We start from the raw sequence: 14,490 nt of genomic DNA on the forward strand, positions 1-14,490 counted from the left end.
AATAAAAGTCGCAATGCCTCATGGGCATAATGGGTTCCCACTGTCCATGAATGATTAGAGACAAAATAACTGTATGAATCTTCTTTTGCACTTTATATGCCATCAGTAGCTTGTAGCAAACACAAACTTTAAAATGTAGCATTCATTTTAAGTTACACAGATGTCAGGGAAATGACCCTTTTGGTTAAATATGAATTAAAGTACAATGCGGAAATGCAGCACAGCTTTGTGGTCTGTCAAATTGTACAATTACCAATGGGGTCAGATTAGTGACATGACATCTGGTTTGTATGCTGGGATTTCACAGCTGTGATTCTTGTGCAGTCAGAGACGCACAGTGCCTTTAACTTCCGTACTATTATCTACTTTCTATATCATTTTTTTAAAGTATAAAATAAGGCTTAAGTGATCATGGAACCACTTGATATACTACAAAGCAAAGGGCTTAAGTCAAGTAAGTCAAGTTGATATACTACTGTCATTCATCACACAACGGAAGGAAAGGGAGGCTATGTGTAGAGCAGGCTTGTGTAAACTGTTGTGCAATCGTTTATAGTGCAATCGTTTATAATACATTCAGCCTAACGTTAACTTAAGGTAGAGTATGTCAGATCGGTCAGTAGCGTAGTGGAGGGTATACTAAAGGTATATACACTGTATTCTTATATTTCAGTGGACATTGCATTTAGTGTTGTCACAACTCACAAATATACATTTTTAAATATACAGCCCATTAATTCTGAATATTTGAAACCGTTTCAATATTAATTTGCACTATACCAGCCGTGCATTCTCCTATGACTCCTCTCAACTCTGCCTAGTGGAAAACTCAAGAAAACAACCTGCACTTTTCTCTCTCCGCAGCCATTTGGAAATATATGTTGCGGCGAATGGAAACAAGTAAGACAAAGGATTCCAGTAAGCCAATGCTACACAGCAGCAGTGACAACCAGATAACACTTGTAGCACCACTTTGAGTATATTGGTACTTTTGTCCCTTTGTTTTACATTTCTAATATCTGTATTTGGTTGTTTCTGTTTGATAATTTCCACTATGGGAATTATTAAAGTCATCATAATACCTCAAGACGACTACAATATTGGTTTCAGTCAATATATTATTATACTATATCAGAGAGACATATAAGTTATATTTATATTTTATTCAAAGTTGCCCCCTATCCCCCCCCCCCCCCAGGTATTGTTTGAAAGTTGTTGCAGGCAATAAAGTGAATGGTTGGTCATTCAGAACGATAAATTCCTTCAAAAACAAAAAAGAACCCCTGTCCCTTCAGTGTGTTTATGAACAAACATTAGCTGCAGTCTTTGAACTTTGCAAACACTAACATGAACAAGGTTGGCAGCATTCGGAGTACGTGTCACCGTTTCTGCGAATGTTACACAGGTCACTGTTGGAACTTTTTGCCAAGATTATATACACATTTCTCCAGACATACACCACTACACCAATTGAATATACAAGCATTTTCAACAACAGTGCCTGAATCCAGTGGTGGAAAAAGTATTCAATTTTTTTTACTTAAGTAAAAGTATAAATACTGCAACGTAAAAACACTAAATAAAACAGTAAAAGTCCGGTGATCAAAATTTACTTGAGTAAAAGCACAAATGTATTGGCATCAAAATATAGTACCAAAAGTAAAAGTACTCATTAACTCAGAAAGTCCCGTTTAACAAGTTATCATCTGTCTAAAGTGTGGTGTATCAGGATGCGTTGTGAGCTTGTAGGTCGGCTATTTTCAAATAGACAAAGTTTAAATAGGGCTGAAGTGGTTAATGTATGTTTTGTAATAATAATAATAATCAAAATCTACGAAGTAACTAAAGTTTTAAAATAACAGTGGAGTAAAAGTACAACATTTGTCTCTGAGATGTAGCGGAGTAGAAGTAAAACTAAAGTATGGTAACTTAAAAAAGTAATATATTCCCCTCATTTTTTTTTAACTTAAGTACAGTACTTGAGTGCATGTACTTAGTTACTTAGGAAGTAAATGGTTGATTTGACACAGACAGGGTGTGGAGGAGCCTGGAGCCATCATCTAGAAATCCAACATTCAAACTCCTCCACCGATGGAAAAGCCATGTCAGTTCCAGGAAGTGAGAGAAAATGTGACTTACACACTAATAGCCGCCATGATAAACTCTAGTCATACATTTTCGGAGGTAAACCAAACTTCTCAGATAACTTAAATGAATAATCATCGTCCCCTATCAGCTATCAATGTATTGGTTCAAAATAAATAATACTTAAGCAACAATACCCCTTGGGCCACAGGGCTCGACTGATGTCACTTGAGCACTATGCAGGCTGGAGGATCATATCTCACAGATCAAATCCAGGTTAATAGCTCACGTTGGCTGCTGGTCCAACTGCCATCCAACTTCGCAGAAAATACTAAGATTAATAATAATAAAAACAGTTCACAGATTACTGTGCAACGCAATGAAAGTATGTCTAGAGCAACACGCGACACAGTTGAGGAAACCATCAGAGTTGGAAGTTCCTCGTTGGGTGTCTAACCTCACTAACAATGTCTTATTTATGACCAGAGATGGACTTATTATTGCCAACCAAAACGGCCTAGCCACAACTCAAGCCCTAAAAAACCTTCTTCAAGCATAAAGTCGTGGTTTTGAAGAGTGTAGTTAAACGATGGTTGTCGGCTCTTACCTTTGTGCTGCTGTAGTTAGTATGCTGCTGGAATACGCGCCTCTGAAATGGTCTGAATGGCGATGCGAGTCCCAGCTTGTTGCTCTGTCAAGTCTCACACAATTAGCATTACCATTTCCGGTAGAATACTTTCACAGTAAAAGCATTGATGGCTCGCAAGCTAGATTTCATTTAATGTATTTAAGTAATTTTAACCACTTAAACCCTATATGGTTGAGCGGGGTCTCTCAAGGCTCTATGCTAGTATCTTTTCTGTTATCGTGTGGAAAGCTTTCGCTGAAAATAGCAACGGATCCACAGGTTGCACAAGAACTGCAATGTTGTACAGTTCACTAAGCTTGCTAGATGAAGTCAAATTGACCAAGTATTTCTCAGACTGACCAGGTCACCCAAATGGAACGGCAGACTGGTTAGGAATCGTATTACTTACATTTCATTTAGACTTTCACCTTCTCAAAGAATAAAACATTGTAATTTAGGTTATGCTTTCATTTAAATTTGAACAAACAGCGCCATACAGGAAACGTTGTTCGTGGTAACTTTAGATCACCTTTTTTTAGTCAGCACAGCACTCGTCATCGCGACTTCCGGGAATACCAATACCCAAAGCTTATCGTTTTTATGTTTGCCACCTAGACATGCCTCATTAGCAAATACATACATTTGTTTAAATCACTTAGTGCTTAAGAAAATTGCCAATTCAAATACTTAAAATGATTTCCAGCCGTCAACACGGAACCTTGTGATTGGAATATCGAATATGGAATACATATTGACTGTAGTAAATCGTTAGGGACGATGCTTTCACTATTTTACACAACCGAGCTTAACTCAAACTAAACTTCATTGTCTAACTATCAAAGTTAGTCCCATTCTTAGAAGCAGGCTGCCATCTAGTGGTTGTAACATACTGAGGAAGTTCAAACGTGTCCAATACTCTGGATTGAGCGGAAATGTATGGTTGAAATCCATCTCGATGTTAATTGTATCATTAGTTACACTACACAGTCTCAATGGCCATCTCCACCCAAGTTGTTTTACTGAAGTAATAGGCTTACAAATTTGGCAGCACGTATAGGCAGTTTGATAATAAACTCTCCCATCCATTTGGTCTTATCAATATTTTAGCTTAAGAGCAAAGCTAGCAGAGTCAGTTTTTTTAAGACTCACATGATTCATCCCATCATTAACCCAGTCTAACATACAGTATAAACATTCCTCATTGGAATAGGAAAGGTCAGACTTTTCAAACCAAGTAGCAAATATGTTGCATTGCTTCTTGCATCTACACTGGTTTAGTGTGAAACAATAACCATTAAAAACTGTGATTTTTTTGGTAATTCTTTTAAAGTATTATATTCTGATAGTAATCATTGCAAAACAACGTTTGTTCGGTCACAGGGGTCTCTCCAGCTCAGTAAAAGTACATTTTCAGGTAGGTGACACAATTTAAGTCAATCAGGAGAGTGCACTGAAAATGCATTTAGTTTAAGAGCTGGAGAGACATGGGAGACTCTTTACAGAACCACTATATAGCATTGAGTACTATCAGACTATAGAGCTTTTTTAACAATTATTTTAACCAAAGTAAATCATTGCCATACCTTTAACCGTATGAAGATTCAACAATAAAAAACAAATAAAACGCAGAGTCAATATATGGTTAATATGTACTGCAGGTTTTATTACACAAACTACAGGGGAAAGGAATAGGCAAAGGGAAATCCCCACCCCCTAACCTACAGTCAAAACCAGTTTTTTTGTTCAAAAACATAAATGGTAAAAAACACTGAGCATTTAAAAGGAGAAAAACAAGGTACACGAAATATCCTGCACATTTCAAGAACTGCCCTTCTGTGCAGACAGGAAGGGAAACAACCGTGGACAATGGCTCTACACCTTAAGCGGTGTCCATCTGAGGAGACAAAAAACACAAATTAGTTTGCTGAAAAAGGAAATACATAATATACACTTAATTTTCCTGAAACTTTATACAGTCAATTTAATAAAAAAATAGACATGTGCCATCCACCACTGAACATACCCTGGCATTGTATGCATCTAGCTGGGCATCAAGCTCCTCTGCAGTAGGCTGCACTTTGGGGCCACCACCAGCACCACGGCCACCTCTCCCCCGGCCTCTGGGTCCCCCTGCGCCGCGGCCTCCACGTCCTCTCTGCATGCCTCCAAAGCCACCAACACGCCTAGTCATGCCTCCGCCACCTCTGTTCATACTGAGGAGGGGGGAAAAAAAGCCAATTACACAACTGTCAAGAAAACTAGTGAGGCTAGTTTTAATTAATAAACAGATGAGTTGGTGCCACATACCCCTGCATGGGAGGCCGCCGCTGGTTATCAATCTGTGAGGTGACAAGCTGTATGTTCATGGGGCGCCCTAAAAACATACAAGACAAATAATTATTCACTTGTCAATTCAGAGGTCAAAGCATGTTGACATGCATTATGAAAGCTAGACCTACCATCAAGTGGCACGCCGTTGTACTGTTTCATGGCCTTCAGGGCATCTGCCCTCCTCTCAAAGTGGACATCTGCAGTCCCCAAACTCCTTCCAGACCGGTCATAATGAACAGCAGCCTTCTTCAGAGTACCAAACTCGGCAAAAAGTTCCTATGAAAGAACGAGACAGACACGTCAGGATCATAACATTTCAAAAAGCACTGCTTGCTTTTATAGTTAAATATAGCCCATTCTTGTGTCATCAAAATCACAAAGGGCTCTGCCAGTACCTGGATATCTGCATCAGAGACGCCAAAGTCGAGGTTTGAGACAAGGAGCTTCCCTCCAGTTTCCACGCCGCCGCCTCCTCCGCCGCCTGCATTGTAGCCATTGTCGAACATGTCATGCTGCCACTTATCCGGAAGCTGTTTAGGCTGCAACAGATGAAAGAAACGCACCTGCTGACTTCAGGACCCGCCTGTCTCTGTCAATCACAGAGTCCACACGGCCGGGTGTTGGGGCAAGCAGGGGCTCCACTTCCAACAGGGCTGGTGTACAGAGCTCCCCCTCCCCCCAAGAAGGTCCCGAATGTTCTCTGCCCACCCAATCACTACTACATGCAGGTTATCAGTGCAAGTACATCAGTTCATACATAAAGAAATTAAATACATTGGAAGTAAGAACTAAAACAGTAGTTTTTATACACACTCCTGTTAACTGGGCTATGCATCATGTATGGTTCCATTAATAACAATTTAGGTGGCAAATGTTACTAACATCCAACACTGACCACTACACATTATTCACATACTTATGGCAGAATCCCCATATTACTTATGGCAGAAGCCCCACAAGTTCTAAGCCTATACAAAACCACTACTAACTGCCCAGTGCCCACCCATCTACCAATTTTGCCCACTCTTCTCTTGCCATCTGCGCCTCCCCAGACGGCCATCTCGAGGGAGATGATCCTCAGGTAGACACTGGTTGTCCTCAACAGCGTTGCCTCCGGCGTTGCTCGAGGTGTCCCTGGCCCGCCCAAGAGTTCATTTACAGCCATAAAAAGGCTCGAATGGAAGAAGTGTCCGTGAGTGAGGGATGGAGCGAAATAAAGCTAGGAAAAACGGTCATCTATCCATACTATGCAATGGCAGGTTATGCGAGCGTCCATTTTGAAACCACGCCATTTTGGTTGGGAGCCGGAGTGACTAGTTACTCATTCACACTCTAGTAGTGACGGTATGTTTAAAATAAGCACTATCAGGAGGGTTTAAAGTCCACTGCTCCACCTCCATCCACAATCAACAGCCACACCGGTTGAAAGCCACCCGACGGGCAGTGTCGTGTAAACCCGCCAGCCACTCCCAAACAAAGGCCGCCCGGTCGGGACAACCAGGACCACACGCTACGCTCCAATAGAGGAGGTACATCTTCCGTTTTTTGTTGATGCATTTCTCGGCGAGGAGGTGCCTTTTCCTTTTGCCATCGCTTCAACACTTGGGAGGGGGTGAGAGCACTGCTTACTGGCCGCTGACGACTACCACAAGATCTGAGGATTCAAAATGGCGCCGCCAACGGCCTTGTGTAGATTAGCACAGCAGACGATCCCAACATTAGCATGTTAGCCAACATGGCCGACAAGCTAGCTCGCTTCCAAAAGCCTCTTCTCCAAGAAAAAAAAAGGATGAAAACACAAACGGGTTGGGGGGGGGGGAGAGGACAGACTAGTATGCACACAACTTCCATTTCAATGCTTTAACCGCAATTCTAGTGAGCTTTCCTCTTTATATGGGAGGATAAACACTCGTGGTTGACTAGCATGCTAGCCGGTTGTAGCTAGTGAAGATTTAGTAGGATGTCGCCCAGGCATTTCTCAGGCTCTCCCGTTTCTCTGCCCATGATTCCTCTAACTTTGCTCATACCCTGCTGTACGGCGTCGGTCTGCCTCGACCACCACGGTTGAGGCTCTGTTGTCGTCCCCTCATGGGGCCGGAGCCGCCGCCCCGGCCGCCAAATCCTCCCCGGGGGCCTCCTGCTCCTCCTCCAAGACGGTCGACACCACCGCCGCCAGCTCCACGACCACCACCACGGCCTCTTCCACCGCGGCCTCCTCCTCCTCCTCCTCCTCTCTGCGACCTGTTCTGTTTGATAATGTCGTCTAAGGACATATCCATTTTATCGGCCATTATGAGCCCGAGCCTTAATAAAAGCTAAACTTTTGAATGAAATAGAAAATGGTAGTACTGTACACCCTAGCCTCTTCCTTGGTCCCTAACTACACGCAACCCTATCTCTCTCTTCTAAGCGGTCTGTCTGGAATAGTTACAATGGAGAATGGTCAGTGACGTGGGCCAGCTGGCTTATATAGAGGGAGGTGCGTATAGTGTTGCCATGTCCGCTTATTATAAGCGACTTTGGGCTCTGTTAAGTTGCTTGTAGATATTGGTGCTTGTGTAGTTGCTTATTTAGGCTTACTTTAAAAAAAAAATATATATATATATATATATATATATATATATATATATTTAAAGCAGTGGTTCGCAAGTATTTTCGTGAAAATGTGTTTTGCCAGCCACATGGGAGCATTAGGAGTTGCTTATTTGGGCTTGCCTCAATTTCAATGCTTCCTAATGTTGTTTAAACCAGTGTTTCATTTTCAAGTCAAGGACATTTGTCTGAGGGCCCCCATCTGAAAACATGTTATGCCAGCATGCCAGGGACCCCCATACAAGATTTGTGTTGTTAAAATGTTTCAAAAATACTTTTCTTGTGAAAATAGCCGAATCTACAAGCTCACAACGCGTTGCATCGTGACGCGTTGTGAGCTTGTAGATCGGCAATTTTCAAATAGCCAATGAAGGGCTCGCTTCTATTGGAATTGTTTTCGTAAACCTGGTTGCTTGTTTCTCTCGCAAAGCCTGGCAACGCTGGGTGCGTAGCGTAGCTGTAACACAATCCCGCAACGTCGGGAGGCTCCGCCTCCGTGTCGTAGATCATCCCAGATGATCCCACCGATCAATACTTTCTACATCTGAGCTTATTATAGATCAGTTGTCCATCCATGGTTCATAGCAGGAACACATATTTTGAAATCTCGTAACATTTTCATAAGACCTTCTTCACAGCAGACATTTTGACCTGCCACAATGCAATGATTCTCAACCCTTTCAATTTCAAGGTCAAGGACCTACATGTATTCGGCCATGGACCCCTATTTGATACGATATTTTTCAAGGACCCCAATCTAAAAAATAACGCTTGTTAGCCATATCATTTATATGGTGGTCTGTCATATGGTACTGCATTCCTTTACGGTGTAGAACTTGTATTATGTATAATGAAACTGTGATGGTAATAGCCATTCTTGGAGGTTCTCTAGTTGTATTTACTTGTATGTGTAATAGTAATGGTGAAGATGAACTATCAATCATTAGCTGGGACTCCCTGGAAGTGGAACCCTCTTGGATCGTCTCCTTGGTGTCCCTAGACCCCACCTTGAGAATCACTGCCATAGAGGGATAACCACAGCTTAGAATGACAGTAAAAGCTTGGCCTGTTCACAGGGACACCAAAGAACAGACCCTAACAGACCATTTTCACAGCAGACATAGAAGAGTTAAATACAGCTGAAGCAAATGAGCTGAAAAACATTAGTGGAGTTTATGGCCTAATGCTGTGTTTAAACGATATAACATGTCAGAAGGTCTGCAGTGAAAGCATCTTTTTGATCCTCATTAATTGTTTCCAATCATCATACAATAATCTTACTTTTACTAACTAGTGTTAGGCTGGACCTAGCTACCAAACAACTCTGTAGGCAAAATGGCTTATTTAACAAATGAATATTCGGTTCATGTGCATAATTTAGATGTTAGATGGTGATGGTAAAAATCATGTGCAGTACATATAGCATTCAATTTGGCATCTATTCAACATCAAAGCAAGTAGGGATATTGTAAAAGTCTTTTATTCAATCTTTTGTTTCAAGGCTGGGAAGTCAACCGAGGGGAAGATCTCAACTTTAAGTCCTTTTAGAGAGAGGGAAATTTATATTAAAAACATTGGCATTCTACATTGTATTTGGCTTCCACCAACACTCACCCTTATACCTAATATTATACTGTCGCACGACAGTGATACGACGTGTTGTTACGAAGATCTGTTCTTGTCGGCAAGAGACACTGTCATGCGATGGAGTATAAACTGACCTATAGTCTGATTTTAATACGGCCATTCCAATACTTCTACAATTTATCTATCAAACTATCTTCCGAAAAACCAAAAAAGAATAAAACATAAAAGTCAGCCCTTCAGCATTTGCCTCCAAGGTCAAATTAGTAGATTTGTAAAGAACCTGGTGTTCCTATTTAAGACTGCAGTCTTTCTGTTTCCTGTGCAGTGTTTGTGAACAGTTTGTGCCTCAGTTTCAGGATGTCAGCATAGATGAAAGTATGTGTCAGTCCCGTTCACATAAAAACAGAATGCATATGAACAATTTATGAGTTTAAAAAACAAATTTGATCCAAGAGGGGGGAGAACTTCTGTTTTTGAAATCCCAGTCCTCTTGCGTTCCTTCTTATAGAGAAAGATAGAGAGGGGGAGAGGGAGAGATAGAGAGAGAGAGAGAGAGAGAGAGAGAGAGAGAGAAAGAGAGAGAGGAAGAGAGAGAGAGAGACAGAAACAGGCAGGTATATGGTCCAGAGTTTAGAGAAGGGATCAGCTGTCTGAGCTACACTGGCCAAGAGGGCTGATGGGGAAAAGTTCCCGAGGATAGCGGGCGGAGGGAAGAAAAAGATCTGCTAGACCATCACAGGAAAGACTAGGACTTCTTGGCATCCTGTGTGTTGCGTTTCTTGAGGTCACTTAGGTCCACTGGTGTGAAAGCTGCAAGAACAGACAGAGAGTTAGGACGGTGTTATTTGCACTGGGTTTGATCATTGCTAGTCTCACATCGGAGGGTCTGAATCACAAGTCAACATGTCTAGGTAGGTTTTGCCAGAGAAAAAGTCTAAGGACATCTCACTTTGGCTGGGCTGTAACAGAAGTCCGCAGTTGCTACATGGTTGGTCTAATCATGCCTGTAACATTTTTTGTTTTGTCTGGTGGCAGTCTTTAACCACTTTTCAAAAAATGTGACCCAGAAATTAGAAATGTATCTAATCGAGTGTCTCCCGTGAGACTAGATCAGTGCTCAGTGTTCAGGCAGCCATCAACTTGTCAGTCGCTGAACTTCTGGTGACTGGTCGAACAAGTTCATGGCTGTGTGCTGTGAAGGCAGGATAAGGGCTGTTTCAAGACATTGCAGATTAAGGTATTTCAGAGTCAGATTTAATGTGCAGACTTTATGACGGTCAGATTACAGTCTTTGTCAGTTTGTCAGCCAACAGGAGTTGACGGTGGGTCAGCAAAGTCAGGGCTCTTGAGCCCGTTACACTGAAGGATAATTAGCGCTGACTGTTGACCTCTGACTGGCTCCAGTTGCCGATCTGCAATCGGGTTTAAAATCGGGGGAATTCTTGTCAAGTGAAGTGAGAAATAAGCATAAGCCTTTTGGTGGACACAAGCTGTAACTGCCAGGCACTTACAATGTAGGTTAGGATTTGGGTTCTTTTCAACATATTCCTGTGGTCCACGGTCATTGCGTTCGCTGTTTTGTGTTGATCTCATGTCTCGGAGCACACACTGCCAAGCTGTGAAGGAGGAAACGGAGACAACATTAACTCTGATTTTCATCCCTTTTCAGGAGCCTCATCCATCCTGTGCTGAGAATCGTGCGTGAGGATGCTGAATCTATTGGTGGGGACATGAGGAGAGAGACTGAAATACAGGCTGGCGAAGATGTGAAGTTCAACTGAATAAAAGGTAAAAAGGCAGTCTAGTGATATTTGGTTTCTTACAGGAAAAAGGTCTTATAAACAATTTGATTTGAATTGCATGTTTCATGATCAATGGAGTTACACAATCTCTCGCACTCAGACAAATAAAGTGCATCTATCTGCTCAGTGCACACTGAAAACCACCAGAAAAGAAACCAAAGAATATTGCATGAATAAAAGAAAAAGTAGTATCTGATGTTTCACTTACTATCATGGATAAAGCGCACATTCTCTTCATGTGCAGGAGTGAAGAGCTCCCCACTGTTAGTAGGGGACCGGGGACTGGAAGTCCGTTTATAACTGTTCACCATCCTGGGAGCAGATGAGCTTCACAAACATGAGAACAGCAAAGATTAACAGCTAAATACAAGGGAGTCAAGAGTAGTAAAATAATATATTGCCATTTTGAAAGATATTAGTTGCATTTTCTTGTAAACTTCAAAGACAAAGTCTTTGTTAGAAGCGCACAGCAGTATCGTGTCACTTAAACCACAAAAGGCCTTCTCCAACAGTACAAAATATGAACTGGAGAAAGTACATTTGATTTCTGTAAAAGTGCTCCTCTTTATTTGAGTAAAGCTAGACAATTAGTCATGGGTGATACATTATCAATGTCTTTACAAAAGCTAAACGTGGGAATCTCATTTATTGGATTTCACCTGTAATTACTAGCCACAACGGATTACAATTGTATTCTCAGACTGGGTGAAATTCAAGAATTGAAATGATCATCATTTTAGTCATTGATTTATAATTAAGTCAAATATTTTTCACATTGCTCCCATTGAAATCAATCATCAAACTACTAGATATAGATAGTATATCTTGCAAAATCATACTGCCTAAGACTGATGCTGGATTCAAAGTACTTAATTTCGAGTGTGAAAAAAAGAGGTTCTGGGCACTCATTGGTAAAAGGTGGAAAAATACTTTATTAAAACAAGGCAAATGCCAACATGTTTTGACCACAATAGGTCTTCATCAGGGCTGCTGTGGTCTAAATGTGTCAGTGCTTGTTATATGTAGGATGATATTAAGTGCTTATGTCTGGAATCAAAAGTAACATCATGCCACCACCACAATATTGTGGCACAATTACGTATAGCCATCAACTGTCCTCAGACCTGGTCATTCTGTTTGCAGTCTGTCTGCACTTGCTCTTTGCTCCTCTGTGGTGAATGGATACTTTGTGGAGGACAGGAAGTTTCCAAAGTCTTCTGTTGAATAAGAATGGATAATAGAACATTTCCAGTGAAAGTATGATTAGGCTTAACATCAACAACACCAACTTAGTTCAATTACAAAGTTGTATAGCGGGTACATTTTAGCACCTTGTTCTGATGAGACGATCATTAAGTAATATAGTCACTTTACAGTCATATATAGCAATGTAAACTAGTGGTTTTAATGCTGGGGTCAAGGGACCAGCAGGGGTCAATGACAGGGTACAGGACGAGTACACTGTATAAATTAAAAGTTAAGATATGAAATTGTATTTTGGGAAAATATATAATTTCCGTATTGTGACGCATTTCCTAGTGAAACAGGGGTTGTGTGCATCTCAGCCAATCACAGCGATGAGGGCAGGATTGAACTGCACCGGAGCTTCGAACCGTCAGACGCAGTTCAGACTTCAGAGGTAAACGTCTTGTATCTGGTTATGAGCTCTGATTTTGGCCATTGACGAGTGCGATGACCCACGTGGATGTTAGGGTTGGGAACCGGAACAGTAGGAACCGGATCCAACATCAAGGAACCGGAATCGATTCCATCACATTTGGAACAGTTTCCGGAACCGGTTTTATCACACTCACAGCTGGTATGTGGACTTCTGTAGACGTCTGCTATACAATTATAATACCAGTGGTTCTAAAACTTTTTTTTATTTCAAGGACCACCATAACTCGGAGTTCCATTTGTACACTTTCACACTGGTTCCATTTGTACACTCTCAGAGTTACAGATCTTTTTTTTGTTTGACAGTAGGGAATTGAGACTGGACTTTTGATATATATTTGTATATAAAAAAACACATTTTATAATCATTATTCTCATTTTCTTTTTTTGGCATCTATTGTTGACTGCAGTATGTCCCCATTATGACCACCGATATGTTCTAAAAAGTGTGGGAAAAAACAACATTTTAATTTTAGCTGGCCTTTAACTCCAATAATCACTAGTATTAACCATGGGATGGTGTAGACGTGTGTAGCCAATATCATATTTAATCAACAGCAAAGGCAATGTTCCTTGGGACAAAATCACATCCTAGCCAAATGTGTGTGCATGACTTTAAAATAGTTTAAGAATCCCTGTGGTAAATAACACACAGCGTATGAGCAGTTGAGCACTAACCAAGCTGCGAATCTAGAGGGCTTTGTTTACGTTTTCAGGCTAACATTAGCATTGTTAGCAGCAAGCAATCTAGCCAGGCAACAATAATAACATAACTATGAGCCGAGGCTGGTCATTGACAGTTAGTCTAAATCACAGAGAAATACCAGCCGATTTGTTGTGTGGGTGTTTCTTTATGTGTTGACATCGCTATCCCACTGTAATATGGATTAATAACCTGGCTAACACAATGTTAGCTAGATGCTAACCGGGCAGTGTTGCCAGATTCTGTGAGAGAAAGAAGCAACCAGGTCTAGGAAAACAAGCCGAAAAGAAACGACTATGGGGCCATATGAGCACTTTAATCGGCTATTCGCTTGTAATCTGCCATTTTCAAAAACTTGCAATAAAATGTGGAATATTTGGAATATTTGTTTAAACTTTCTAACAACACAAATGCTCCCTGACACAAAACATTTTCATGAAAATATTTGAGAAACCACTGGTTCAAATAATTAAAACATTTAGGAAACAAGCCTAATTAAGCAACAACACAAGCCCCCCCAAAAAAACACAACCAGCAACTAACCAATATTTACAAGCAACTTTACAGAAAAATAAGCCCAAAGTCGCTTATAATAAGCGGACATGGCAACCCTAATACACTGATGTCTTATTGAGGCTAGCTGCAGCTAGCTTTGCAACGCATCGTTTAACTCACAGACATTTACTAGAGGTTGACTGGCCTTAAACGATTCATGCACTGAATTCATAATGTCAAACAATGTTTACAATTATAAGCTAGTCCGTTATACCTTTTCTTTGACGTGTTTTTCTTTAGCTTTCCTGTATATCCAGACTAATGTGTGTGTACGCTGTACCCGGGCTGTACCAAGGCCTGGCTGGAAACGTTGCCAATGCCAACCAATCATTTCCGGGCAAAACGGAAACGGAAGTGAAAGAACTCTTCTATTTTTATGTTTATTTGTTGTTGTTGTTTATTAATTGATTTTTTCTTCTTCATTTATTATTATTATTATTATTATTATTATTATTATTATTATTATTATTAGTAGTAGTAGTAGTAGTAGTAGTAGTAGTAGTAGTAGTAGTAGTAGTAGTAGTAGTAGT

The 14,490-nt window shown here is 40.8% G+C and overlaps 3 protein-coding genes across 4 annotated transcripts in view; all 3 read right to left on the reverse strand.

Annotated features, from left to right (window-relative positions):
• Positions 1-2,767, reverse strand: part of LOC308098008 (rho GDP-dissociation inhibitor 1-like) — a 30,083-nt gene extending 27,316 nt beyond the window's left edge. Inside the window, exon 1 of the mRNA XM_080446223.1 lies at positions 2,693-2,767. The gene's annotated coding sequence lies outside the window, so the exon portion shown is untranslated. The remainder of the gene's footprint in view (positions 1-2,692) is intronic.
• Positions 2,768-4,350: 1,583 nt separating this feature from the next.
• On the reverse strand, positions 4,351-7,468 carry alyref (Aly/REF export factor). The gene is made up of 6 exons (XM_080446350.1): positions 7,072-7,468; positions 5,440-5,583; positions 5,173-5,320; positions 5,021-5,087; positions 4,737-4,926; positions 4,351-4,607 (listed from the first exon to the last, which is right to left on the reverse strand). The coding sequence occupies exons 1-6, from the start codon at positions 7,333-7,335 to the stop codon at positions 4,593-4,595; spliced, it is 828 nt and encodes a 275-aa protein (XP_080302476.1). The 5' UTR covers positions 7,336-7,468; the 3' UTR covers positions 4,351-4,592.
• A 1,632-nt stretch (positions 7,469-9,100) lies between these two features.
• mcrip1 (MAPK regulated corepressor interacting protein 1) lies at positions 9,101-14,289 on the reverse strand. Of its 2 annotated transcripts, none has more exons than XM_080446621.1 (5): positions 14,175-14,289; positions 12,150-12,242; positions 11,234-11,352; positions 10,735-10,839; positions 9,101-10,033 (listed from the first exon to the last, which is right to left on the reverse strand). In XM_080446621.1, exons 2-5 carry the CDS (start codon positions 12,155-12,157, stop codon positions 9,969-9,971), a joined length of 297 nt encoding a protein of 98 aa, XP_080302747.1. In that variant the 5' UTR covers positions 12,158-12,242; positions 14,175-14,289; the 3' UTR covers positions 9,101-9,968. The 2 variants fall into 2 exon arrangements, with proteins under 2 accessions (XP_080302747.1, XP_080302748.1); XM_080446622.1 differs by having other exon boundaries at positions 12,150-12,239; positions 14,175-14,268.
• Between the last annotated feature and the right edge of the window lie 201 nt (positions 14,290-14,490).

The sequence above is a fragment of the Gymnoscopelus braueri genome, assembly GCF_963280865.1.
Source record: "Gymnoscopelus braueri genome assembly, chromosome: 13".
NCBI lineage: Eukaryota > Metazoa > Chordata > Actinopteri > Myctophiformes > Myctophidae > Gymnoscopelus > Gymnoscopelus braueri.